Source organism: Trichosurus vulpecula, chromosome 3 (assembly GCF_011100635.1).
Source record: "Trichosurus vulpecula isolate mTriVul1 chromosome 3, mTriVul1.pri, whole genome shotgun sequence".
Classification (NCBI taxonomy): Eukaryota; Metazoa; Chordata; class Mammalia; order Diprotodontia; family Phalangeridae; genus Trichosurus; species Trichosurus vulpecula.
In genome coordinates this window covers 361,345,537-361,371,539 of record NC_050575.1, presented here as the reverse complement: position 1 = coordinate 361,371,539, position 26,003 = coordinate 361,345,537, and the positions used below count along the sequence as shown (strand labels likewise).

The 26,003-nt window shown below is 35.7% G+C and overlaps 1 protein-coding gene across 1 annotated transcript in view; it reads left to right on the top strand.

The window, feature by feature from the left end:
- WWOX (WW domain containing oxidoreductase) overlaps positions 1–26,003 on the top strand; it is a 1,243,064-nt gene that overhangs the window by 441,960 nt on the left and 775,101 nt on the right. Inside the window, exon 8 of the mRNA XM_036750184.1 lies at positions 1,467–1,731. Within this exon, the coding sequence (XP_036606079.1) occupies positions 1,467–1,731 (265 nt within the window). The remainder of the gene's footprint in view (positions 1–1,466; positions 1,732–26,003) is intronic.

Genomic DNA, 26,003 nt, shown 5'->3' with positions numbered 1-26,003 from the left:
TGCCATGGGGGTACTTAAGAACATTATACTCTGCCAGAACTCATTTGGGCTTTGTTTACATTTATCTTTTAAATGCATAAGACTATTGATGGCAAGTTACCAAGGGTCTAACCCCTTTATAATCATTAATTTTTAATCTCAAAAAGAGTCTACAAGGCAGCAAGACTCATCCCTATTTACTTGGATGCTGAAACTAAAATATACAGTGCTCTAGTCTTGGATAAAATAATCCAAAGTAACCCAGTCAAAGGTTAGGAATGTGATATCTTTCTCCTTCCAAAACTACACTCATTTAATATTCTTTTTCATTTAATTTAATTATCCTTGAACTTCTTGTTCATGGTTTGAAAAAAATTCCCTTGAACATTTAAAGATAGTTATATATACAAATGATCATTATGAAGAATCTGTCAGATCCTTGGATGTGATTGGGTTGGGTTTTTCAACTAAAATTATTCTGGTGGAAATTCAGGTTTGTTTGTTTTTTTATCGTAAGAGTAGCAGTGTTCCAATCTTTTCACAACATTACAATTTACAAAGTTTATCTCACAATTCTGTGAGCTTATTGCGTGATACTGTGGAAGGAACAATATGTTCAGAGTTGGAGGACCTGAGTTTGAATCTAGACTGACGTTTTCTGTCTTTGTGATCTTGGGCTAGTCATGTAATTTTTCTGGGCCTCATCATCTGATGATCTTTAAGGTCTCTTCTAGCTCTAAATCCTAGTTTCTCTGAGAGGAAGGCATGGCATGTAGTGCTATCTTCACTTTTAAGAGGAGGGGTGAATTGATTTGCTCTTAATCAAGTAGCTGGTAGATGAAAAAAATTAGGACTATAGCCTATGTCTTTCACAGGGGTGTACTAACTGACTACCTGAAAACACAACACACTTTTAAATTTAATTGGTATTATTAAGATTTTCTCAATGATTCTTGTAATTCTAGACAATCAACTATACAGTAAATCAAGTCCTGCAGTATTTGTCAGTTTCTAAGATGTAAATGCTCATAATGAAAATTCAGCATTCACCCCACACCCCACTCGCCTCAAGCCTGGCTGAGCCTCCACCAGCACACCCTTGGTTTTATCTCCATCTTCTTCCCATTTACACCATGGTTTGGTGTAATCTTTTAGCTCTTCCTATTACACTATGATACTTTTCCATACATCTGAATAATTTTTATTTTATTTTAATTTTTACGGTACATTTTTGGGCACAATAAAGATTTTCTTTAAAAAAAAGTTCCCCTCCCTTAAAGTGCATTCTCTCCTTGCAAAATTAAATACAGCCATCTGATCTCATGATTGAGACTGAGAGCATACATATCACTTTCACTTTTGTAGTCGCCCAGTCCATACATGTGTTTTAACATGGGAATTAAAGAGTCTATGCTGCTTCTATCAAAATGAAATCATAAGAAAGTCAGTCTTGTTTGTGGTTTAAGTTATCTTTCCTGTTTTTTTAGGTTTACCGATATTAATGATTCCTCAGGCAAACTTGATTTGAGCCTGCTTTCTCCATCTAAGGAAGAGTACTGGGCCATGCTAGCATACAACCGTTCCAAGCTCTGCAATATACTCTTCTCTAATGAGCTTCACTGCCGCTTGTCTCCCCATGGAGTCACATCCAATGCTGTGCATCCTGGAAATATGATGTATTCATCCATTCATCACAACTGGTGGGTGTATACCCTGCTATTTACCTTGGCCCGGCCTTTCACCAAATCCATGGTAAGTGACCAACTTGTGTCGTACTGTATACATCATCGATTATACATCATGGGCATGAAGTAACAAAAATCCTGATGTGTATGTTTTTCAATGACCTTTTGTGTCTCCTAATGATAAGTATAACTTTAACAGTAATCACACTGTCAGGCATGTGACTGCAATATGATAGGATCTGGGAACATATTTAGATATATTTCAGATTAAACCTATCACTCTAAGGCCTTGTTAAAATGTTGGTTTGCAATATATGGGCTTTAAATTTGGGAGAAGTATAGCTGAACATTTTAATGGAAATTATATAACATTTCTCTCTAATAGATATATGGCTTATTTAAACATTTTAAAAGTCTGATTCGATGCATAGGACACTTGATAGTTTTGTGTTTTGTGTTGAGATAAAAAAATATAGATTTTCTTCGACTGACAAAATATCACTGGGTATGGTTCCTTTTTTGTAATTGGGAAACCATATTGGCTTTTCTAAATTCTTCTTTTAAGGGGCATAAACCTGTCCTAGAGAATTCTTCATTGGCTAGGAAGGTATTTTGCTTTCTAGGCATGCCAGACATAAACTGTTTAGATGACTGAATAATGCATATTCAGCAATATTCACAGATGCGTTATATATCTTAGATTGTTGCAGATAATTGACAATCCAGTAATGTGGACATCTTTTCCTTTAATATTTTGTGTTGAAGTGTTTTGGATTCCTTGAGAAATATGTAGCATTCAAATATTTGTTTATGAGTGCACAGAGTACATGTTTGTATCAACTGGTGGAACGGATTCCTCTGTATGAATTTCGCAACTAAACACAAAAAAGTAACTGTATCTTAAATATTTTTTCCTGACCTTTCTTTTCTCTTATTTGTAATAGAAAGAAAATCATTGCATATTATTGTTTTCTTGGCACATACACTCTCTTGCTAAGAGGTGGATCCTCCTTTTTTAAAAGCTGAATATATGGACCATATATCATGTGTGAGCTTAGCAGAATTACAAGATATACAAATGTGGGCCAGTTAATTTTTAATCTCATTTTCTAGACAGTTTTAAGTTCTAGGAAATGGCAGAGATAGCCGAAATGCTGTAATTTTCACATAAATGCAGTTTGAGGGTTGCCATGAATCAAGAAAGGGATTTTTTTAGCTGTCTTTGTTGATTTTGTTTGCCAGCATTTAAAGATAGGTAGAACACTTGATTTTCAGTATTATAGTACATCTCAGTTGTTCTGTATAATGTGTTGCTATTGTATATTTTGGGGTACATGAAAGAAATGTACATTAACATTTCCTCTACTATCATCTTCCTATATAGTAATCATATGCTGGGGCAACTTTCTTATGATATCTTAATTGTAACAACATTTTATATCCTGAATAACAGAATTATTACAGAGGTAATAGATTAAATTGGTGAAGTAACATTGGGAGAGGAGTTAGAAAGTTGAGAGATGTTTTGCCAGACATTAAGAAACCTTGCTTCTTCAATATAATTGTTAGAATGGTCTGGTAATAGAATAACATTGCCATCCACAGTTAAGCCTCAATTTTTAAATGATCTTTTACTAAAGGTTTAATAAGAGAATAGAAGCAGTCAAAAAAAAGTCTCTGTCCTTCAGCATATTAACTAGAATTTGGGAAGCAGCAGAGAAATATGCTGTCTTGAAAATTTCTGGATAATGAAGCATTAGAAAGAACAATCCATATTTAAATGTGGGGGGCATTTACTTCACTAGTAGTGGGAGCATAGGAATAATGAACAAAATAGATTGTGTGGTTTCATCAGCATTGTAAGACTATTCAGGGTGTAGACTGTGCCCATTCACTCTTTCTTTCATTCAGAAAGCATTTAGTATGCACCATGTACTGTGCTAGGCCTTGTGGATACAAAGGGGAAAAAACCATCTAATCCTCCTACTTTTGTAAATATTTTGAGTGTTGTATTTTTGGAGTGCATGAGAATGATAGAGTGCGTTTCTTTTTTTTTTCTCTTTGAGATATATTTAGAAGTAGATATTTTAATATTTGACTGCAAAGGTAATATTTGAGATTTCCATCATTTTGTTATAAGAAATAGGATACCAAATGTTTATGTCTCATTTTTGCCATTACTACACAGTCCCTTTTCATTGTATGCTTGTTTTAATATAAGGAAAAATTCCTACTCGCGAATCCATTTCCTTCCCTTGCAACGAATGATAGACCTAACAGCAATGCCAGCAGCCCAAAAGGGCGGATTGGCATAAGGTAATGATCTGTGGCCTTGGATTCACTTTCTCCTGATGTGAGTGTCGCCACACTCCTTCCATTCCATTTCTAAGGTCAAGGGAATGCTAAACAGGATGGAATCCTGTGCTGGGGAACCTCGCCTCCGGTTATCTGGCTCAGCTCCCTCTCTTAAGTATTAAACAGCAGTATTCTAATATCAACCTTTTTTTTAATTTGCTGTGACTTGCTGTGACGAGGGTGATTTTAGTTACAGTAATTAGGTCACCCTTCATGGAGTCAGGCTATTTTAAGTGCCTCTTTAAGGAATATTGTTGCAGATCAGTAATTTTACAATTGGATGTTCTTGTGCAACTTTATTAAATGTAATCTGTCTTTTAAATGTTGCTCTTTTACAGTTATACATTTCTAATTGTTGCTGTAAATGCATTATCACTTTGAAATTAATTACTTTTTCCATTGTGGCCTCCTGCAGTATAATAATCACTAATAAGAAACTTGTATGAATTAATTCTAAATGTAGCGACCCCTACTGACTAATCAGTATTTTGGTTGACCTCCTGCTCTTGTTACTAGTTAACATGATGACTCCAGCAGATAGATTGCTGGAGTCAATATTTAAATATTGGTTAAATTTTCTCTCTTTTGATTAAAGAAGGTATTATATGGACATTGTTATTTTGTTTAAGAAAATTATACAGAAATGATTTACTTTTAAACTATAGGTGAAAGGACCTCCGAGGTCATTATCTCCCAAACACTATCAAAAGCAAAAATTTCTTCTGTGGTATTATAACATTTCAGGAAGCCTCTGCTTGAGTTACTTCATCAAGAGGAAGCTCATTGCAGCTGGATACAGTTCTACATGTTTGGAAGTCCATATGCCGTGGCATGACTTTTATTGTTTTTGTTTAGTCATTCAGTCATGTCCAGCTCTTTGTTAACCTGTGTATCCTGCTGTCTATAGAGTTTTCTTGGCAAAGATATGCTGGAGTGGTTTGCCATTTCCTTTTCCAGTGGATTAAGGCAAACAGAGCTTAAGTGACTTGTCCACGGTCACAAATCTAGCGAGCATCTGAGGCCAGATTTGAACTCATGTCTTCCTGACTCCAGGCCCAAAGCACTATCCACTGAACCACCCAGTTACCTTCCATCTGCATAGCTTTTACCTTAGTCTTAATTTTATCCTCTGGGACCAGACAGGATAAGTCTAATCCCTCTTCCTATATGATCATTGCCTTCTAGACACTTGAAGACAGTAATCATGTCTCTTCTTCTTATTCTTTTCTTTAATTTAAACATCTGGATTTCCTTCAGAGGAGACCTCCCTAATATATTTGTGAGGCCCTTCATCACTCTGGACATGTTCTTCTAGTTCCTTATATTTTATCAGTGTCCTTCCAAAAATGTCAAGCTCAGAACTGAACCAAGTGTTCCAGATGCCACATGAACTGGGCAGGTGCCAGTAAGTTTGCCATCTTAGTAGAAGTCTATGTTTCTATTAAGTAGCCTGAGAACTGTTTGGCCACCCCTTCTCAATCCTCCAACCCCAGAACATGACTCAGTTTTCAGTAGCATCTTTAAATAATTCTCCCATTCAATGCATTAAACATTTATTAAGGTCCTACTATTTGCCAGGCACTGGCAATAGATAGAGATAAAGAAAAAAAAGACAGCCTCTGTCCTCAAGGAGCCATGCGTACCTTACTTTTGGAAAACCCCATATGAAATGAAAATTCAGGGTTTTTTGCATAAGCTTTCAGTACCGGTAAACGATGGGCTCCAACACTGAGGGTGGTTAGTGGTATATAAAGGCTGATGGGGAGCATGATCACATGTTTGCTCTAGTATTTCATGCAACCAAATATTTTTGTTGGCGGGTGGAAGCAGAAAGAATAGCACGTGTTAGGCCAGCAAGAGCTTAGCAGATGTTTTAGGGAACGAAGTTTTCAAATCCCTTTACATTAAAATCGGCTCAGGTTTGTAGAAGTTTGGAGACTATTGAGTTACGTTTCCTGGAGCTGTGTAAAGCCGACCATTGTACTCAAGTTTTAACAGATGTGCTGCTTTTTTTAATGGATGGGAATAAAACACTGATTCTGTTGCAGTCATAAATTATAACTAGAAAAGCAGAGACTGTCATTCTGTTAACCTTCAATGGACAAAACAGGATAATTTTGCCCTTGAATGACCTGCTTTGTTTTGATTTATATTTTATAATTTTTTTTTAAAATGGAGATCTTATTTTTTTAATTCACATTTTTGAAATAAGTTTTCTCTTAAAATATCTTAAGCTGACTGTGCAACAGATGATATCAATAATGAAAATCAAGCAGTGCTGTTTTTATATGGTGTATCAACGTATCACATAGAAGAGTTAACAGAGAGTGGGGTGATTTCTGTATGTTAGACAGAGGAAACATAAATTTTTCAAAATCATACTGAAAGACCAGTCAGAGTTTAGCAACCTTGCCTGTTTTTGTGTCTTCCAGCTGCCCTCTCCACAATACCAATGTGATGGATTCCATGTCTTATCTCCACAGAATTTTTATGCTCTCCCTGTAATTAGTAAACCATGCTTCCTTCTCCATCCCCTACTGCCCAGCAGGTTTAATTCTCCACAGTGTAATTTTTCAAAAACAACATTTCATATCCCATCTCCATGTCTTTGCATTGACTCTCCCACATACCTGGAATGCATTTCCTCCAGACAGAACTCAAGCATTAGATTCTGCATGAAACCTGTTTTGATCCTACAAATGGTAGTCACCTTCTTCCCATACTACATTGCATTTAAATGCTTTGTGTGTGTGTAGTTACTTTATATTTATGCTATATATATGTTTATATATTTACTTGCTCCCTCCCCATTAGAATGTAAACTTCTTAAGAGTCAGGATGGTTTTTATTCTTTGTACTTTTTTTTCCCAGGTACCTAACACGGTGCTTAACATATACTAGGTGCTTATAACAAATGCTTGTTGTTTGATGAGTCGCCTCAACTGGACTTTTGTATTTCTTGTTCACAGATGTTGCTATTTGCTCTGACAGTCCTTGGGTTTAAAAGATGCATGGGTGACTTACTTAAAATCCTGTTCTGTATTCACTGACAACCGGTAGAAAGACAGATCGTGTGGACTTACTGTATATTATAAATTTTTTAAGGAACGTTGACACATGTATTGAAATTAAAATTGTAAAAATTGTCTTTTTCTCTTTTGTTCTACTCATCCTTTGGAATTTCTATAATTGTTTGCCTCTTTCTGAGATAGGCTGTATTATGGTCTTTCTCCTCATATTTTATTATTTATTTTCTCATTGGAAGTTCATGTATCTCATTTGCTCTTTAGTCCCTTCCCCTCTTAGCTCACTCTTCTTTCCAGTGAATTTTGGCCTTCTCAGAATTTAGGTGCTGGATGCCAGGTCTATTAAATAGATGTCAGAAGCTTATGCTGCCTCTTTCGGATGTTGCTGAGATGTTTCTTCTATGAACATTGATTTCTGTATCACTTACTGTAAAAGTCAATTTTCCCCTGTGAGGTTTAAGATAACATTTTTTCTAGCGACAAGTGAGAGGTCTCAACTCTAGCACTATATGAATTGTTCTAAAATTGATTTTGTGTATCTATCCCTGAACTGATTTGACTAAAACTAACATATTTTGAATGTAGGTTTTGAATATGCTGGCCTAGGTATTAGGAATCAGATATTTTAGTTCAAGCTTTGTTACTCACTTATTTTGTGACCTTGGAAATGCTATATCCCTTCTGCTGGGCTACAGTTTCTTTATCAATAAAATGAGGTACTTGGTCTTGGGTCTATTTTAGTCCTGGAGTAACTAGGGCTTTTCTGGAGAGCAATTAAAATTAGAGGATGCTGGTGGTATTTATATACTTTCAGTGGGAAGAAAAAAATTGAAGGTAGCACCCATTTTGCCAGAAAAATTAGTTTAAAACCCCAGAGCATTCACCCCAGGTGAACTTCCCATCCTGCTATCTATCACCTATCTTCCTCTGAGTGTGGCCTTTTGCTGTCCCAGAGTCTCTATTCTTGTATACCAGTGTCCAGGGGTCTTCTCCTTCCAACCGAGTTTGTCTTTAAAAGTTGATTTTAGGGTTTTTTGGGGGGCTTGTTGAAACTTGTAGTATGTGCCAAAGTTTTCTATGAATTGATACAGTGAATCTTTAAGAACCCAGGGGCACCTCTATACTACAATTGGTTCTGAAGGAATACTTCAGTGAAGGACATAATAATGATAATGATAATAATAACAATTATTATTTTCATAGTGGTTAAAAGTTTACAAAGTACTATCCTCATGTCATACCTGTGAGTCAGGTAGTGAATACATTATCACCAGTACTTTACAGGTAAGAGAATTACAGATCTGAGGGGTTAAGTGGTTTGCCCTAGGTAACACAGCAAACAAGTGGTAGAGAGTTGAGGCCAGGTCTTCTCCAAATATAATTTTTTCATCTCTCTGTCCCAAGTTCCTAGAAAGCATTATTTATTCATAAGCATTGACTTCAGTTGTTACATAAGATTTTTAGAACTATGAAAGCTCACAGATTGGTGCTACTGCCTCTAATGAAATCAACTGAGACTTGGATCATCATGATTTGAACACCTCTTTATTTTCTTATGGGGAAGTGATTTGTAAGCAATAGATATGATTTATAATTGGATTTTAAAGTTCCTTAAGTTTAGCCAAGTGGCAATTTTGGGATTAATAATAGATCCTTCTATAAATTCAATTTCTTATTGTCATTGGGTGTCAGTCAATAAGCATTTATCAGACACCATGTGTTAGGCACTGTGCTAAGTTCTAGGAATTCAAATATAAGCAAAAAGAAACAGTCCCTCCCTTAAAGAACTTAAATTATAATGGAGGAGAACATACATAAAATGCAATTGAAAGGAGAAGTACTTAATGGAGAAATCCAGAGAAATATAGCCTGGTGGGAATTGAAATCCGTCTGTGTGTGCTCCGTAAGTGGAGGTCCGGAGGAGCTCTCCAGGCCCTCAGAGGGAAGGGTCCCAGGGGCAGGTGATAAACCGGGCTAATGTGATCTTCCAGAGTGAAGAAGTGTCTTGATGATAGAGAAGTTCAAAGCAGTGAAGCTTAGTAAGAAAATGCTCTTAGAGTATAAAATAGGAGAGTTTATTATATTCTCATATTCTGAAGTAGGCTTTTTACCCAATCGTTCTCTAATGCATTATTTATGTCTTTGCCCCTTTCCTGTCCCTATTTGCAGTTAGTTCCCTCTTTCAATATTCCCTCCCCCAATATACCCCTGCTTCCACTGGTTACTAGAGGTATAAAATGTACCTACTTTGCCAGTTTGTATTTATGGATTCATGTCTTATAGCTGGAGATAAGATTTAGTCTTTTAATAAGAAAGCATATGAAAGAGAATTTTTAAAAAATTTGAGATTATGTTTTCAAAGTCCAAATATTTATTTTTATAATAGAATAGGCCCATGTCAATGTATCACTTAAAACCTTTTCTCAAAAGCGATATTATACAATTTTGGTTGGAATTTTAGACTTTTAGCCAGAAACTCTTTACTTCTTCCATAATAATACATGCCTCAATATTTTCAAGATCAGTATGTATACTTCTACGAATTCAAATTGCAACCACGTCCAGTTTCTTGAAGTCCACAATTTGCTACCTATTTTAAACTAAAAATGAGTTGACCATTTTCTAAGATGCTTCCTTCTCTATGACACAAATGCTGTTTATTTTAGGGTAGATATAATATTTCCGAAGTGTTTGTTATTTATTTGAATTGACTTGTATATTAGGACTTCAGTTTCATCAGTATAGATACTCTAATTGAGCAGATTTCGTTCCATCCACACCTCAGTAGGCAGTCTTCTTAAGTTGGCCAAAAATAATCTATCACTTGAGTGCCAAATTTCTAGTGTTGACTATGTCAACACTTAACTAGGCTGGTAGTTAAAGAAAACGAAAAAGAAAAAAACAAACAACAACAGACAGTGAACTCTTTCCTCGTCTAGTGCTTATCAAGTCACCTGCATTCTTTGGTCCTCAGTTTCATTATCCTTAAAAGAGGAACACTGAACTAGGTGATCACAAAGCTTTGGCCTTTCTAGCTTTACATCTTGTGATTTTGTGATCTTTTGTTGCTTGGAAGTCTGCCTAAGTCTTCACTCTGCTGGTAGAGCCTTTGATATCCTACGGACACCACTATGCCATGAGGTGTGATTGAAGGAAGGTCAAAGTGGAAGAAATACAAATATTTTGGGGAGTAGGTAGAACCCTAAAAATGTACTTGAAAGAACTGTTTTCAGAAATAAATTTGGAGAATGATTTGAAATCTGTAGTATTATTTTTAAATTTATGGAATAATTACCTCGGAACAAGTTTAATTCAGAGATTGAATTTTTACCTAGAAATGTTCAGTTTTTTTTTACTCCAAAAAGAGTTTATTTTAGTTCTTCATACATAAGGTTTGTGAGGATACCATACCACTTGAAACATTTTCACCAATCAGTTTCATATGATGGGTCCCCTTCGATAATTTACATTTTGAAAAAGTCAAATATTCTTTATGAAGCCAAAGTCATCTAACAGAACCTACAATGTTTGTTCAGCTGGGTGTCTTATTTATTTGAAGTACTGAGAGAAATCTCTTCTGACTACATATAAAAAGGAAGAGTAAACAGTAAGAGTATTCAAGTAATCGGAGCTAGAAACTCCCTCCTTTCAGAGAAAAGTCATAGGAAAGTGTATTTGCTGGATCCAAAAAAAATAAAGTATATCAACAACTGAGAGCAGCAGAATGTTTTCTTAGTCTTCTTACTATTTAAAAAAATTTACTTCAAAAATCTGGGACCTTTTTGTTTTAATATCTCATGACAGGTGGATGCAATAAAATGTGTTCTTTCTTAGAATATATTCATCAGTTTCCTTTTGTATCTGTATTACATGCCCTACATCTTCTTATTGACTTTCTTCAGCCATACTAAACAATGAAATCTCCAAATTAATATTCTCAGAAGATTCTTCTATAAGCAAGATATTAATAGTATTGTTGAAAAATAGTATATATCATATTGAAGTTGACTCATGAGGGATACCCAGTCAAAATACTAATCTAGAGACAGTTTTGTATTTTATTGTGTTACTGAAAAGTTCTGGATTAGGAGTCTGGAAAATGAGTTCTAGTTCTGCTTACTGATAATGTTACCTGTGTCTTCTCTCTGTGTCTCAATTTCCCCATTTTACAAGTGATTTGGATTTGATTATATTTAAGCCACTTTCAAATTTATCATTTTATGATTCTGATTCAACTTCTTTTTTTGTCCCCCTACTAGTTCTGCCTGCACCATACTGGTGCATTCCTTCTGTACACACAAGTGAAGAAAATTTTCTTATTGTTGAACTGAGGCAAAATATTCTGAAAGGCACACAGCTGAGCAAAGAAGACTGGGGGTGGGAGGAGGAGAGGTATGTGTCTAGAGAGGCATGCCTCTACTAACAGCTGTTAAGTATGTCTCCAAATTCCTTGGCTATTTAAAGAGCATCAATATGTTCCTCGATGGTGGTGATCAAACAGTGTGATGGTATGCCTCTGTAAGGATTTGTGGCAGATATTGGTGCAATCTTAGAATGTGTAAAGTTTAATGGAGGGGTGAGAGAGAAGCTACTTGCACAAATATGGGTCATAGTGTGTATATGTGTGTGTGTGAATAAAAGTGATTGTAGATTACAGCAAAATGAGTGTTTGACCAGTGTGGGACCTGGGAGTTTTAGAGCCCCAAAGTCCTGTGTTTTTTTCACTAAACTCTGTTGCATATAAATTATGTAGAGTTATGCTGTGATTGTTTATCCACTGAATAATTGTCACGTTTGTGATACTTTGGACTTTAGCACAATCTCATCTTGTCTTTTTAGTCCTGACACGCTTAGTAATGATGTGAGGCATATTGTAAAAGATGATATTAAGACTCTGTATTAGTCACCTCAAACATATAAAAACAATCATGCCCATTCCTTATTGAAATAGCCATGGCTTGAGTTACTATAGCCTTAAGAAACTGCATTAATATGATTCAAAATATTTAATGGAACTTCTGTGTCATCTGATGGCCAAACTATCAAGTTAGCACATAATGTTGCTGACTGATCATACTTGCAGAGTTTTTTGTATTATTTCATTGTAAAATTGAGTTATACTTAAATGGGATTGCATGATTTCTACAAGTTTACTTAAATTGGGAATCTGAAAATATTTAGAATTATTCAACAGATTAAACACCTACTTATATTTAAGGTGCTAAGATAGATGCTGGGAATACAAAGACAAAAACAAAATAATCATCATGCTCAAGGAGCAAACCGTCTATCATGGTGCTACAATACGCATACAGATAAGTGATGTTGGAGGCTGGAATGTAGGAGGCAAAGAAGGGAACCACAACTAAACTAGACCAAATATTGAACCAAAGAGATCTGTGCTGGAAGTGAAATAATGTTAAAGACACTCAGGGATTCCTTCTCAATATACTAGAAAGAAGGGATATTACAGAGAATAAATCAGTAACTACCAACCCATATTCCTATTTTCTGATCAAGAGAAAAATTTTAATAAGAATAACCTACCCACTCATTATGGGTATCCTTAATAAAGGTATGAGAAAGAATTAAGCAATATTTCATTTTCTACAACAGACCATATCTTTGCAGTAACAAAACTAATGGAAAAGAATAGAAAAATACCAGTTTATTTTGTGAATGTTGTTGCTTAGTGTTTTTTTTTAAAGCATTTCATTTTCTAACAATAACCTGAAAGGCTCTTCTTCAACAATATTTCCCTCATTCACATTCTAAAATCATATAAAATTCCTTCAAATAGGTAACAATACTATTAACTTTGTACAACAACCCCTGGTTACTATCAAACAAGGTACAAAACAAAGAGTTATACTTTCATCAAAATAATTTGTCACCATCATGGAGGATATGTAGCAAGTGGAAGAGTGATTTCATACAGTGAAATTCTCCAGACATTCCTGTTTGCAGATGCCATTTTATTGACTGCGTCAAGAATGAGAATACTGCAGATTCTCCTCAATGAGATCCAGTCACTCAAATAAATATGGCCTAATTATCTGCACAGGAAAAATCAAGTGGAGAATGAATGTCTCATTGTCCATTTTCTGATTTACACTTCAATAGAAAACCCTTTGAGCAGGTAAATAAGTACGTGTATCTTGTAGAGACACTACCTGTGTACCAGGGAGATAGAGCAAGAATTTAAAAGGAGGAAGAAAATAGGTTGATTGCTTTTGGTAAATTATCCAATACTTTTAATGACCTTAAGCATCTTCCTAAATCCAAGGTCTATATTTTTAAAAGATATTCTTCAGGTAATATTATATTAACTACAATTTATAGAATAACAGTCTCAAAAGGTTTAAGGATGTAGGTCACCCAGATAGCATTGGGGATGTACATGGTGAGCAAGAGTCAGGTGCAAGACATTAACAATAAATTATTTTACAGGAAAATCAGTGTAAAGTAGGTAATAAGAGAGCTATACTGTAGAAAAGGTGGCCAAGTAATGTATCAAGTGCAAGCGACAAACAACAGACAGCTTACATTTCTCTATTACTGTGCATATAGTGATGAAATTTAGTTTCTAGCTGTCTGTACTAGTTTCTCCCACTTGGTCAGCCCTTACTTCTTTATCCCTCACAATCTTCCAGCCTCCTCATTCAAGACAGGAAGAAGGAGAGGGGTTTGTTTCTCTGTTAGAGGAAACCTGCTAAAAGAGAGGTTAGGCAGAAGAAAACCCAGAGGGGTTTTTTGATTTTCCTCGGAATGTAAACAATCAATCAGTCAGTTAATATATCAATAGAGTCCTTATGTTATAATTAACAGAAACAAAATGAGGATATTCCAAAGAGTATTTTAACTGGATTAGATACAAAAGCAAGGTTATATAATTCTCAAAATAATTAGGAAAGAAAGTTAAGGTTGATGTTTTCCTCTCCATGCTTCAATGGGTAGTGACTGATTATTTTACCTAATTTTTCCTTCATGTAAATGGAATATACTTCTGCATATAGTTCGTTGACTCTCATCATGATGTCACATATTACTATCCATTCATATTACATTGTAAAAGTACTTCGCTGGCCCATAGGCTTTAGAACTGGAAGACACCTAAGTGGTCTAGTCCAAACTTCTACTTTTATCACTTGGCAAACTAATACTCAGACTAGGTAAATAACCAGTCCATCGTCATATATACAGTGAATAGTAGAACTATTCATATTGTCTCATTTTATCAATGACAATGACTATATATACTTTCAGAACATATGTCATCCTTCTTCAGTAGGTAACTGAGTAAAATCTTACAATGGGGCATTGTGTTGGATATTTCAATATTCTTTATTACCTTCCCAGCCATAGTTCTGACTACCATGTTACTCCTCTCCTCAAAAATCTTCAATGGTTCCCTATTGCTTACAGGATAAAATACAAACTCCTTCCTAACATTTGAGGCCTTTGACAATTTGGCTCCAATTTACCTTTCTAGCTTTATTCCCCTTTATGCCTCTATATTCTGGGAAAACTATGTAAATAGCTCTTCACTAAACTCAATATACTATTTCTTATATACATTATTTTTCTCAGTCCTGGAATTTAGCTATTTTTCAACTCTTCCTCTCTGAATTCCCATTTCCTTCGAAGCTTAGTTCATGTGCCATTCTTTCTGCCTGCTTTCTATATACCTTTCAGTTATAATAATATTCTCCTCAAATATTTCTAAAGCACTTTGTCTGATCTCTTCTATTACCCAGGGACTTTGAACAGTATTATCAGAATTTTTATCTTGGAAGGAATCTCTTACGAATTTAAAATATGAATAAAAATTACCTTTTTGTAAAATATATTTTAATGCTGTTTTGTCATAGCATATCAAATGCTTTTAAAATAGTTAACAAAATAGAAACAGTGTAATCTATCCGTTATATACCATCAAGATTTCTATTATGGTGTATAGTTTTGAAATCCTGTTTTCAGACCATCATGAAAGATGTCATTGAGGAGTGTGTAGTTTTTCCTCATATAGTTTTTCTATTGATGAGAAAATAGAAATCTGGGTTGGTAGTTACTGATATGTTCTCTGTAATCTCCCCTCTTTCTGATCAGTGCCCTCAAAATTATTTCTCCTCCAGCGTAGATCTTCTGCATATTTATTTAGTTCTGGCCCATTTGCTATTCTCATCTTTGTTTTCTTTATGGCCATATAAAATATTGTTCTCGTGTAGCACTTCACAGACTGTGATGGTAAAGTCCAAATGTAGTATACCATTGTCATTGATGGGGAAAAAAAGAAATTGTTATAAAAAAACCTTTACAGATTCTTTCTATTTATCTTTGCTATCCTGACAGTTTCATCTTTAAATTAAATGCCTTCAGGACAATTTTCCCTAATTGAATTTCATGTTAATCATTCTGTAGACTTTTTCTTATTTTAAAAAAATAGTAATTCATGATAATCATTAATTATTTGTTTGAGGTCTTTTTTTACATCACTAATTTCTGAGGAAAATCAAAATAGGAAAAAAAAAAAACCTTTCTCATAACAGAGGCAAATAGTTAAGCAACAATATTCAGCAACAGTAACTCCAATTAGAAATGTGTATAATGTCCTGTTCTAGAAGTGTCATTCATGAGCTTATATTTCATTATCTATTCTCCCACAACTTTCATTAAAAAAAAACTGAACTTGAAGTCGTTAGAAACAAAACAGGGGGAATTGTGTTTGAAATTTTGAATTTTCATTACCTAGTTTTAAAAATATATATGAAATAATTTGAAGGAATTAGGCACTCTGAGTCTGGAGGTGAGAAGACACTGGGGGTCATGACAGCATGATGGCAGCAGTCTTTGTGTGAAAGGCTATTGTGTGAAGGCATTACATGATTTTTATTTTTTGTTTTGTTGTGTTTGGCTTCATTGGGTGAATCAGAAACAGTGGGTGTAAGCTGCAAAGAGACAGTTTTGACTTGCTTCAGGAAACCCTTCCTTCCTAGGCATAGGAGTTGTCTAAAAGCTGAATAAATGGACTGTCATCATGAAGCTCCCTTGAAGAACTTAAAGCAGAGGCTGAATGCCATTCTTGTCAAGCATGTGAGAGTGGGGATTAATACTACTACTACTACTAATAATAATAATAATATTATTAATACTTAACACTCATATAAACCTTGCTATGTGCTGCCTTCTGTGCTAAATACTTTACAATTCTTATCTTTTTTCATCTTCACAACAGTCTTGGGAGGTAGATTCTGATATTACCCCCATTTTACAGATGATGAAACTGAGGCAAGCAGAGGTTAAGTGACTTGACCAGGGTCACTCAGCTAGTAAATATCTGAGGGCAGATTTGAACTCATGTCTTACTGACTCCAGCCTAGCTTGTTACACGTTCTGTCACCTATTTAGCATAAGATCATAGTTCTAGAGCTAGAAAGACCTTAGAAGCCTTCTAAACCAGTTTCCTCAGTTTACAAATAAGGAAACTGAGGCTCACAGAGGTGATCTGAATTGTCCATTGTCTCATAGCTGATGTCAGAAATGTGACCCGAAGCACCCAAATCTTCCTGACTCTAAACACTTTTACTTCACTAATTCTGCCTCCCTTTTGTGTGGGGCTGAGGTTACTTTAGGTGGCTGTTGTGGTGCCTTCTGACTTTCAGATGACATAATCCTCTATAATTTAACAATTTAACAATGTGGTAATAAAAATTGCCATGTTTGTTTGTGCCCTCAATTTCTTTTTGTTTTCCTCTGCAGATTTTTTACAATATATAATTGATCTTTTTTAAAAAATGCAACCATTAACCATCCCCTGCCCTTAAATATAATTATATGCAGGTGTTTTTAACCTTCAATCCATTAACTTTGATTTTTAATATTATAATAACTATTTCAACATCATTCATTTCCTTGGTAATCCTATGTGTTTTACGCATTTAAAAATATTATTCTGAGAAAAGAGCCATAGGCTTCTCCAACTGCCAAATGGGTCCATGATAAAAAAAGAAAAGAAAAGCCCCTACAGTATAATGAAACAAAACAATTCAGTCATCAGAAAATGTATGTGTTGTTCTGCCTCTGCCAAGACTAGAGAAAATAAATGCTGTGTGTATTTTCAATCCATGAATGATCAGTCCTTTAAGTATTATGATCTTTCAAAGTTATCTTTTCCATTATGTTTTGTGGTGATCGTATATAGTATAACCTTGGTTCTGATTCTTCCCCCTTTCAGATTATCTTAGCCTATTCCATAAATACCCCATATATATCTAGTTATTTGCATATTGTCTCTGCCATTACAAAGTACATTCCTTTGGACCAGGCTTTTTTTTTTCCTTTTGCCTTTCTTTGCATCTCCAGTTATTAGTACAGTTTTTTTTTGGCACATATTAACTGTTTTTTGACAGTGACTGATTGTTTCTAACTGCATCAATTTATATAGGTCTTCTAAAGCTTCTTTGAATCTTTCATATCCACAACTTCTTATGGTGTAAAAATATCCCTTTATAATGATTTAATGTCATTTATCTAGCCATTCCCCAATTCAAGAAACCCTCTTTGTTTCTAATTCTGTTAACAAAAAGGCATGGATAAGGGGCTACTATAAACATTTTTGGAAATATGGTTTTGGGTTTTTGCTTTTTTTTTGTCTTAGACTTCTTTGAAGTGTGTACCTAATAATTAATTCGACAAGTATTTAATAAATGGGGCATAGTAGGATGCACTTTGCACTGTATTAAGCATGGGGATACAAAGAAAGACAAAAATAGTCCCTGATCTCTAGGAGCTCACAATCTAATAGAGAAATATAACATACAAACAAAGTATATGCAGGATAAATTGATGATAATCTCAGAAGAAAGGCACTAGAATTTAAGGGAACCAGAATAGGCTTCTTGAAAACTGTGAGAATTTAACTGGGATTTGAAGAAAGCTGGAGAAGCAAAAAGGCAGACTTGAGAAAGGAGAAAATTCCAGTAAGGAGAACTGGCCAGTGAAAATGTAGCAAGCCTGGGAAAGCCTGGGTCTTTTGAGAGAAACAGCAAGCAGTTCAGAGTCCTTGGATTATAGAGTATGTGGAGGGCAGTGACACGTAAGAAAGGCTGGAAATGTGGGGAGAGTCCAGGTTATGAAGAGTTTTAAAAGCCAAAAAAAATTTATATTGATTGTGATGGAAATAGGGAGTCGGTGGAGTTTATTGAATGTGGGTGACATAGTCAGACCAGTGATTTAAGCAGATCGCTGTGATAGCCAAATGAATAATGGATTAAAGTGGGGAAGATCTTAGGTAGGGAGGCCAACCAGAAAGATATTGCAGTAGCAAGATCGTGAAGTGACAAGGGCATGCACCAGAGTGGTGGCAGGTTAAGAGAAGAAAAGAGAGTATGTAAGGGAGATATTCTGAAGGTGGAATCAAGCAGATTTGGCAGTAGATTGCATATGTTTCTGTGTGGAGGCATGTTGGTGAAAGGGAATGAAGAGTTAAGGCATGACCTATAGGTTTTAAACCTGGATGAGTAGGAGGAGGGTGGTTCCCTGGGCTGTAATTGGGAAATTAGGAAGAGGAGAGGGTTTGGAGAAAAGATAACGAGTTCTGTCTTGCACATGCTAAGTTTAAAATGCCTATAAAACATCCAGTGTAGGTATGTAGAACTTCAGTTGATTTTTTTCATTTTTGGGGGCGGGGGCTCTAATATTTGGGGCAGGTAGGTGGTATAGTAGGAAAGAACACTGGACTTGGAGTCAGGAAGACCTGAATCTACATCTGACCTTGGGCACTTACTAGCTGTGTGACCCTTAGAAAGTCACCCACTTCCTCAGACTCAGTTTTCTCATTGTAAGGACCAACAGTGATGACATACACGAAGAAATTTCCGTACCTTAAAGCACTATTATACGAGCTACTCATAATAAGCCATTGTTATCCTGCTATTGTATTGTAGCAACTGTTTCAATTTGTTTCTTTGCCTTTTCCTAGGGCTTTTCTAAGTGAATTATCATGTCACCAACAAATAGGAATAGTTCTCTCTTTTCTTTATTATCTTCATATTCTAAATTTCATTTTCTTGTCATTACTTTTGATTGCATTTCTACATTCTACATTCAATATCAGAAGAGGGATCATCATTGCTTTACTCATATATTTGGTGTTTCTGCTTTGAATATAATGTTGCCTTTTAGTTTTAGATATTTTTTATCATATTTTTAAAAATTTCTCTTCCACATAGATGCATTATAGGATTTTATTTTTAAAGCATAAATGAGTACTGCACTTTGTCAATGGCCCTTTCTTCATGTCTTGATACAATCATGTAATTTGAGATTTTAAATATGATTTATTATATTAATTGTTTTGCTAGTGTTGCAGTATGTATCCCTCATATAAATCCAATTTGATCACTTTGAATAAATGACAGGATGAGGTGGAGGAAATTGCTGTAAGAGCTTTTTTAGGGGGAAGGATTATATATAATTTTTTTTTTGTGAAAATTTGTTAACAATGTTGGGTTCTACTTCCCTTTTATATTTTCTTTGTTGGCTTAGGCATTAAAGCAATAGCATCTAACAAAAGTAGTTTGGTAGGGTGCTTTCTTTCTAGACTTTTTCCATCCAGTATAGTTATTAATCAGTCCTGAAAATTTTATATAGCTCAGGTCTTTTGTTATTCAAATCATTTATTTCTGTTTCTACTATATCACATGGATGTCCTATTTTTATGCCTTCATATGGCCAAAACTGTTCACATAACTAATGGCTCCCAAATTCGCCAACACAATTAGCCATTTTTCCAGACTATCTTGTACTTTGCATAAACTAAAGTTTTAAAAGATCACATAATCAAGAGGTTTATTTACAATTCTTATTCCATCTTAAGACCTATTTGATTTTACCAGTCAGATTGTAGTGTAGTATTTACAATTTCTCAGAAATTATAGAGAATGAAAAGGCCCCAAATTGCAATTGCTAAGTGCAAGTTTTCTGTAAAATCTCATTCTGAAATATGTTTATGAACATTTTAAACTAACTTCTAGCTTTGCCCTTCATTCTGAAATCTTAATCGAAAATGCAAGATTAACTTTTGCTTCTTCCTAGTATTAGCTCCTATTGAAATCACCATGAATTTTGTCCCAAATATTCTTCTGAAGATACCCCCACAAGAGTTTTCTGTTGCCCAGTGAAAATATTGCATGTGCACTCAACCAACTTAAAAATATCATAATCATTCCATGGTCACTGTTCTGTAAATTCTCAGAATTAGCATTATATAGACATAGAATATCTAATATCATTATTGACTTTAGACCACTACAATGCCAACATTGCATGCCATGGCCATAAAAGAAAATGCTGTCTTTAGCAGAAAAAAAACTGTATAACATAAATGCCCCACTCTCTGATACCTACTACTTCTTTTCATATTATGTTTTTCCTGACTTTTTTTAGTTCTGTGGTTTTAGATCACTGCTACCCATTGCCTATAGACACATCACACTTGGCTTTCTGTTTGGTTACATTATTAACTTTGATTTGGTTTTTCTGTAGTTGCCTCTTACTCCCTACAGTGAGAACTACAACAACTCTCTGTTTCTGTTTCTCTCTGTTTCTCTAGGAGGTTCCATAATGTGCTATACAGTCTAGAACCAATGACATAGCAGCAATTTCCAAAAACTCTCATATGATCGAAAGGTTCATTCTCTCCTGAGACCTAGAATTTGGTTTTCAGTTCCAAAGAGGCAGGTATCTGCAGAATGCTGAGAATCACTGGTCAAAGATGAGGAAAGGAATTTTTTGTCCATGGAATTCATAGCTCAGAGTGCTGGTAGGATATTTGGAAAGAAAAAATTCCTGGAGGTCCATTTCAGTGTGATCCTCCATTGACAAAGTGTTTTTGTATATACTTGTTTGCATATTCCATCCTTGCTTACTTGGTTCCTGGGAGGCCTAGCTATGATCCCATATAGTCCTTCTTTTCTTCTTTCCCACTTCTCCGTAAACCTTTTCAAATGGATCCCTAATGGGTATTAAAACGTAGCCTTAGATTCTTCCTAGTGAATGGGGATTCTCCATATATTTGGTCACAGCCACAAACAATAGCAACAAAAACAAAACATAAAATCCTGTTGCTACAGTTAGGTGACTTAGTGTATAGAGAACTTTGGACTTGAAGTCAGGAAGAATTGAGTTATATCCTGCCTCAGGCACTTAGTACATTCTTGGCGTTGGCCAAGTCACTTAGTGGTGTAAAGCTTCAGTTTCCTCATCTCTAAAATGGAGACAATCTTTTTGTGGTGTCTAAGAATTGAAAATCAAAGGAATACTCATCAATTGGGAAATGGCTGAACAAGCTGTGGTATATGATTGTAATGGAATATAAGAAATAGGCAGGATGACTTCAGAAAAACTTGCCTGAACTGATATATAGCGAAGTGAGCAGAAACAGAAGATTGTACATGGTAGCTGCACGTTGTTTGATGGAGAATTGTGAAGGACTTAGCTTGCTCTTCTTAGCAATACAACGATCCAAGGAATACCAGAGGACTAATGATGAGGCCCACTATTCACCTCCAGAGAAAGAACTGATAGCGTTTGAATACAGACTGAAGTGTGCTGTTTTTCACTCTCTTTCACCTTTTTTCTTTTGTTTGAGTCTTCTTGTACAAAATGACTAATGTGGAACTATTTACACATGTATAACCCATATCTACTTACTGTCTGGGGGAAGGGGGGAAGGAAAGAATTTGTAACTCAAAACTTTAAATAAAAATGTTTTTAAAAATAAAATGAAGATAATAATTGTACCTACTTCATAGGGCTGTTGTGAAGGTCACTGTGACAACATTTATAAAGTGCTTCACCAAACTTAAAGTAGTATTTAAGTAATTGCAATCATTTTCATCATAATCATCATCATCATTTTTATGATTAGGAATAATTGGTAACTTGACTAAGTCAAGTCAAGAAACATCTATTAAACTCTTACTATATGGCAGGCACTGTACTAAGTGCTGGAAATACAAATGAAAGCAGAAAGAAAGGCAGTTGCTGCACTTGAGGAACTTAAATTCTCCTGGAGGGGGTTGGGACATATTGGGAACTGAAAAGTGTAGGGGAGGGGAGGGGTTGATAAAGGTTCCTAGTAAGTAGGCATTGTAAAGAAAGTCTAGGAGAGTCTTGGAAAGAAACGAATACATGGTGGGTCTTGGCCTACTTCTTAACATGGAGGTGCTAGGAGAAACTCGAAAATCAGAGAGAGTGAGGCTCCAGGGGTGGATGGTACTTCCACTGTGTTCAGTGGTTTCTTGGATGTTGTAGACAAATTCCTGAAAGAATCAGGAGTGTAGCCTGAAGAGGAATGAAGAAATATAACATTTAGATGAGTTATGGTTATGAAATTTAACTATTCATATATTTTGTTTTTATATCACCTTAATTTTGAAAAGAGGCAGCATGGCATAGTCAGCAGCTGGCCTCAAAGAGGGAAAAACCTGGGTTCAAGTTCTCTCTCTGTCACATACTGTCTGTGTGACTGAGCAAATCTGTTAATCTCTCAGTGCTTTAGGCAGCTCTCCAGGAGTAACAGAGAAGCTGCTCACCTTAATTGATCAAGGGTTTCCTTACTTGGGGTTCTTTCTGTGTACCAGTAGAATCACAGGTCACAGCCATTACCCCTCATTTGTGAGTATGTCTGCCTTGCTTGGTGAGCCAGTCCTTATAACAAAGGGAAAAAAAGAAAAGAAAGTGGGAGAAAATAAGCAGTTCAGCAAAACCCACCAATACATCAAGGGAGGCTCACAGTATGTGTGAGGTTTCATATCCATAGTTCCTGCACCACTGTGAAGAAGAGGGGGCATATTTTCTGATTACATCTGTAGTTCAAAACTTGGTCATTATAATTACCCAGCTTTCTAGTTCACATTTGTCATTGCTGTTGTTTATTCCTATTTACATTTTTGTGGTTGTTGTGTATATTTTGTTTTCTTGGTTCTACTTCATTTTGCATCTGTTGTGTTCATAGCAGTCTTCCCATGCTTTTCTGAACATTTCATAGTCATTCTTTCTTAAGGTGCAGACATAGGCAATGTATCAGTGATTGATCACAAAGCCACTTTGATCTGGAGAGCATTGTGTGGCACTGAAATGACCCTATAGGATCCCTGCCTTGTGTAAGTGTTTTCTTGATGGACCCACCTGGGGACAGAGGAGAAGGAAAGAGCAGAGGCAGGAGAATTAATATTTAAAAGAGGGCATTAGAAATACCTAATTGCTTTTTGTTATGGAAATATAAAGTAATTTTATCATTGAAAAGTTCCAGATATACACTTTGGCTCTCTCTTCCCTCTGAATTAATCAAAGAGTGTTGCTGCTTTAACTTGCTCAGTTGGAAATCACTCACTTGCAAGACTCCAGGCACTGAGTAATGCGCACATGGGGTGCCGAGAGTTCACCACAGAGACCCCCGAGTATGGAGATGACACAATGTATTCATAAAGTCATTCGGCACATTTCTTAGGAAGGTAACCCCTCAGCAGGTCATTTTTCTCTAGTGTCCATAAAATCAAACTTGCGCAGCAGCTCTATCTGTGGGTGAGAGGAGATTTTGCTGATGATTTTCAAAGTGGTTTTTAAAAAATATTTTAATATGCATTTAACTATGTTGTTAAAAACTCAGCATTCTCAACGTGAGCTAAACTTTTTTCCACCTGTTTCCCGTTTGCCAGATCACTCATAATCCTTTGATTCAGAGCTACAAGGAACCTTAGAGGTCATCTAGGCTATACCCTCATTTTATAGAAGCCCAAAGAGGTTTAGTTTATTGCCCAAGGTCACACATAGAGGCAGCAGGGTAGAGCCATAGTGCATAAAGTGCTCGACTTTGAGTCAGGAAGACTGAGTTTAAAATCAGACATCTTCTAGCAGTCTGATCCTGGGCAAATGACTTAAACTCTCCCTCAGTTTCTTCCTCCATAAAATGGGATCAATAGTGTCACCTACCTCTTAGGGTTGTTGTGAGGATAAAATAAGATTTTTTAAGGGTTAAATGAGATATTTAAAAAATTATTTTGTAAACCTTAAACCACTATGTGAATATTTTTGTTATTGGTATTATTAATATTAGTCGTTCCCACAACTAGTAAGTTGCAGTGCTAAGATTTAAACACAGGTCTTCAAATCAAGGTTTTCTTCTCCATTTATGCTGTTTTCAAACTTAAATTTTGACATTTACATTTGGATTCATTTATTCTGACAATAACATTTCATTCACTTCACACTTTTCAAGAGTTTTGGGTTCAGAGATGAGAGAAAATAGAAAGGGGAAGTGAAAACATGCCAAAGATATCAAAGGCCAGCTTATAAATGGAAATAGACTTCGTTATGGTATTGCTTCATAGCTAGGATTCTGGGAAATTCAGTTCAACAAACATGTAATAGAATAATTAGTAATAACAACAGCAGCCCCGATTTTTCTTTCATCCCTCCTGCCACTGTACTCTTGAAGACTTTTGGAAGAAGAGGACAAGCTCTGGCGGGTCGCACCAAACCAGGAGGATTTTGAATTTGGGCCTGGCCATTGTCTATGTAGCTCTTCCCTGAAAGCTGGCCTAGATTAGCTCAGCCGAGGATTGGCTGCTAGGGAAGGAAGACTTTAGCTTTAATCTCTTATTAAATCACCTAGTAACCTTTACCAGGGTTGCTCCTCATTTCAGGGGGAGATTGTCTGCACAGTTTGTAAAATCATAGCTTCTTGACATAAGTTCAGAGTGTTGTGCTCAGCACAACTCTGATGAATAAGATTCAGTACCTGCACGTATAGAGCTTACAATATAGTTAGTCGTTAATGCATAGTCTAAAAGCATAGCCTAAAACCATTAATTGGTTCCATGAAAACATAGATGAGATTAACTAGTGTTGCAGTGGCATTCAGTGACAGAAGAATATGTTGTAAAAGGGAAATTGAGCACAGTGACAATCAGGGAATCAACCCCACTGGGGCTCAATTACCTTGACTGCCAACCAATTGATATTTGAGGTCTATTCACTGAATGGTCCTTACCTCACTCTGAGTATATGAAAAGGCCTTAGCCTAAAAGGGCCAGGGTCTCCCATTGCATCCTGGGACATCTCCAGTCATCCTGATGAATATCAGGCCACTGGACCCAGATGGCTCTGGAGGAGAAAGTGAGGCTGGTGACCTTGTACAGTCCTCTCTCACTCAAATCAAAGTCAACTGAAAGTCATGTCATCACTTCCCTAATGTCATGGTCTTCTTCAAAAATGAAGGACAAACACAACAATTTGGGGTGACTGATAGAACAGTATCTTACAGGATTTCCTAGTTATGGTGGGGTTTGATTATAACATATTATAGATGTTACAAGACAACATTGGTGGGAGCATGTAAACAGACCACAGGAGGAGATAAATCTGAAGCATTTAAGTTCCAATTTCTTTTAAAATCCATTGGAAAAAATTCTTAGAATCACAGGATTTAGCTCTGGAAAGGATCTTGTGGATCACAGAGTGCAACCTTCTTATTTTGCAGAAAAAAAGAAATTGAGGCCGAGAAAGGTGAATTGACTTGCCTAAAGTCACCTAGTAATGATTACACCAGAAATAAAAACCCAGGTCTTTTGACTTTAAAGTGCAATCAGTGCTCATCACATGAGCTATCATGAGATGTCTCTTCTAAAACAATTGTTTTCACAACATTATATGGGTATTAATATCACACTAATAGTTACACATCCATGCTGGCTTTTGATACAAATTGGGGCTTAATAGTGCCATAGCAATCACTTATTTTTCGCTGATGCACCTTCTCTTAAATTCTCCACAATAGGTATTCCAAACCTTATGTTTTCTCCTCAGGTCCCCTGTAGAACCTCTTTTCTGTCGGTTGGTTAAGGATGTTGTCCTTACTTTACTGAAAAAATCAAGCTCATCCACTTTGAGTTTC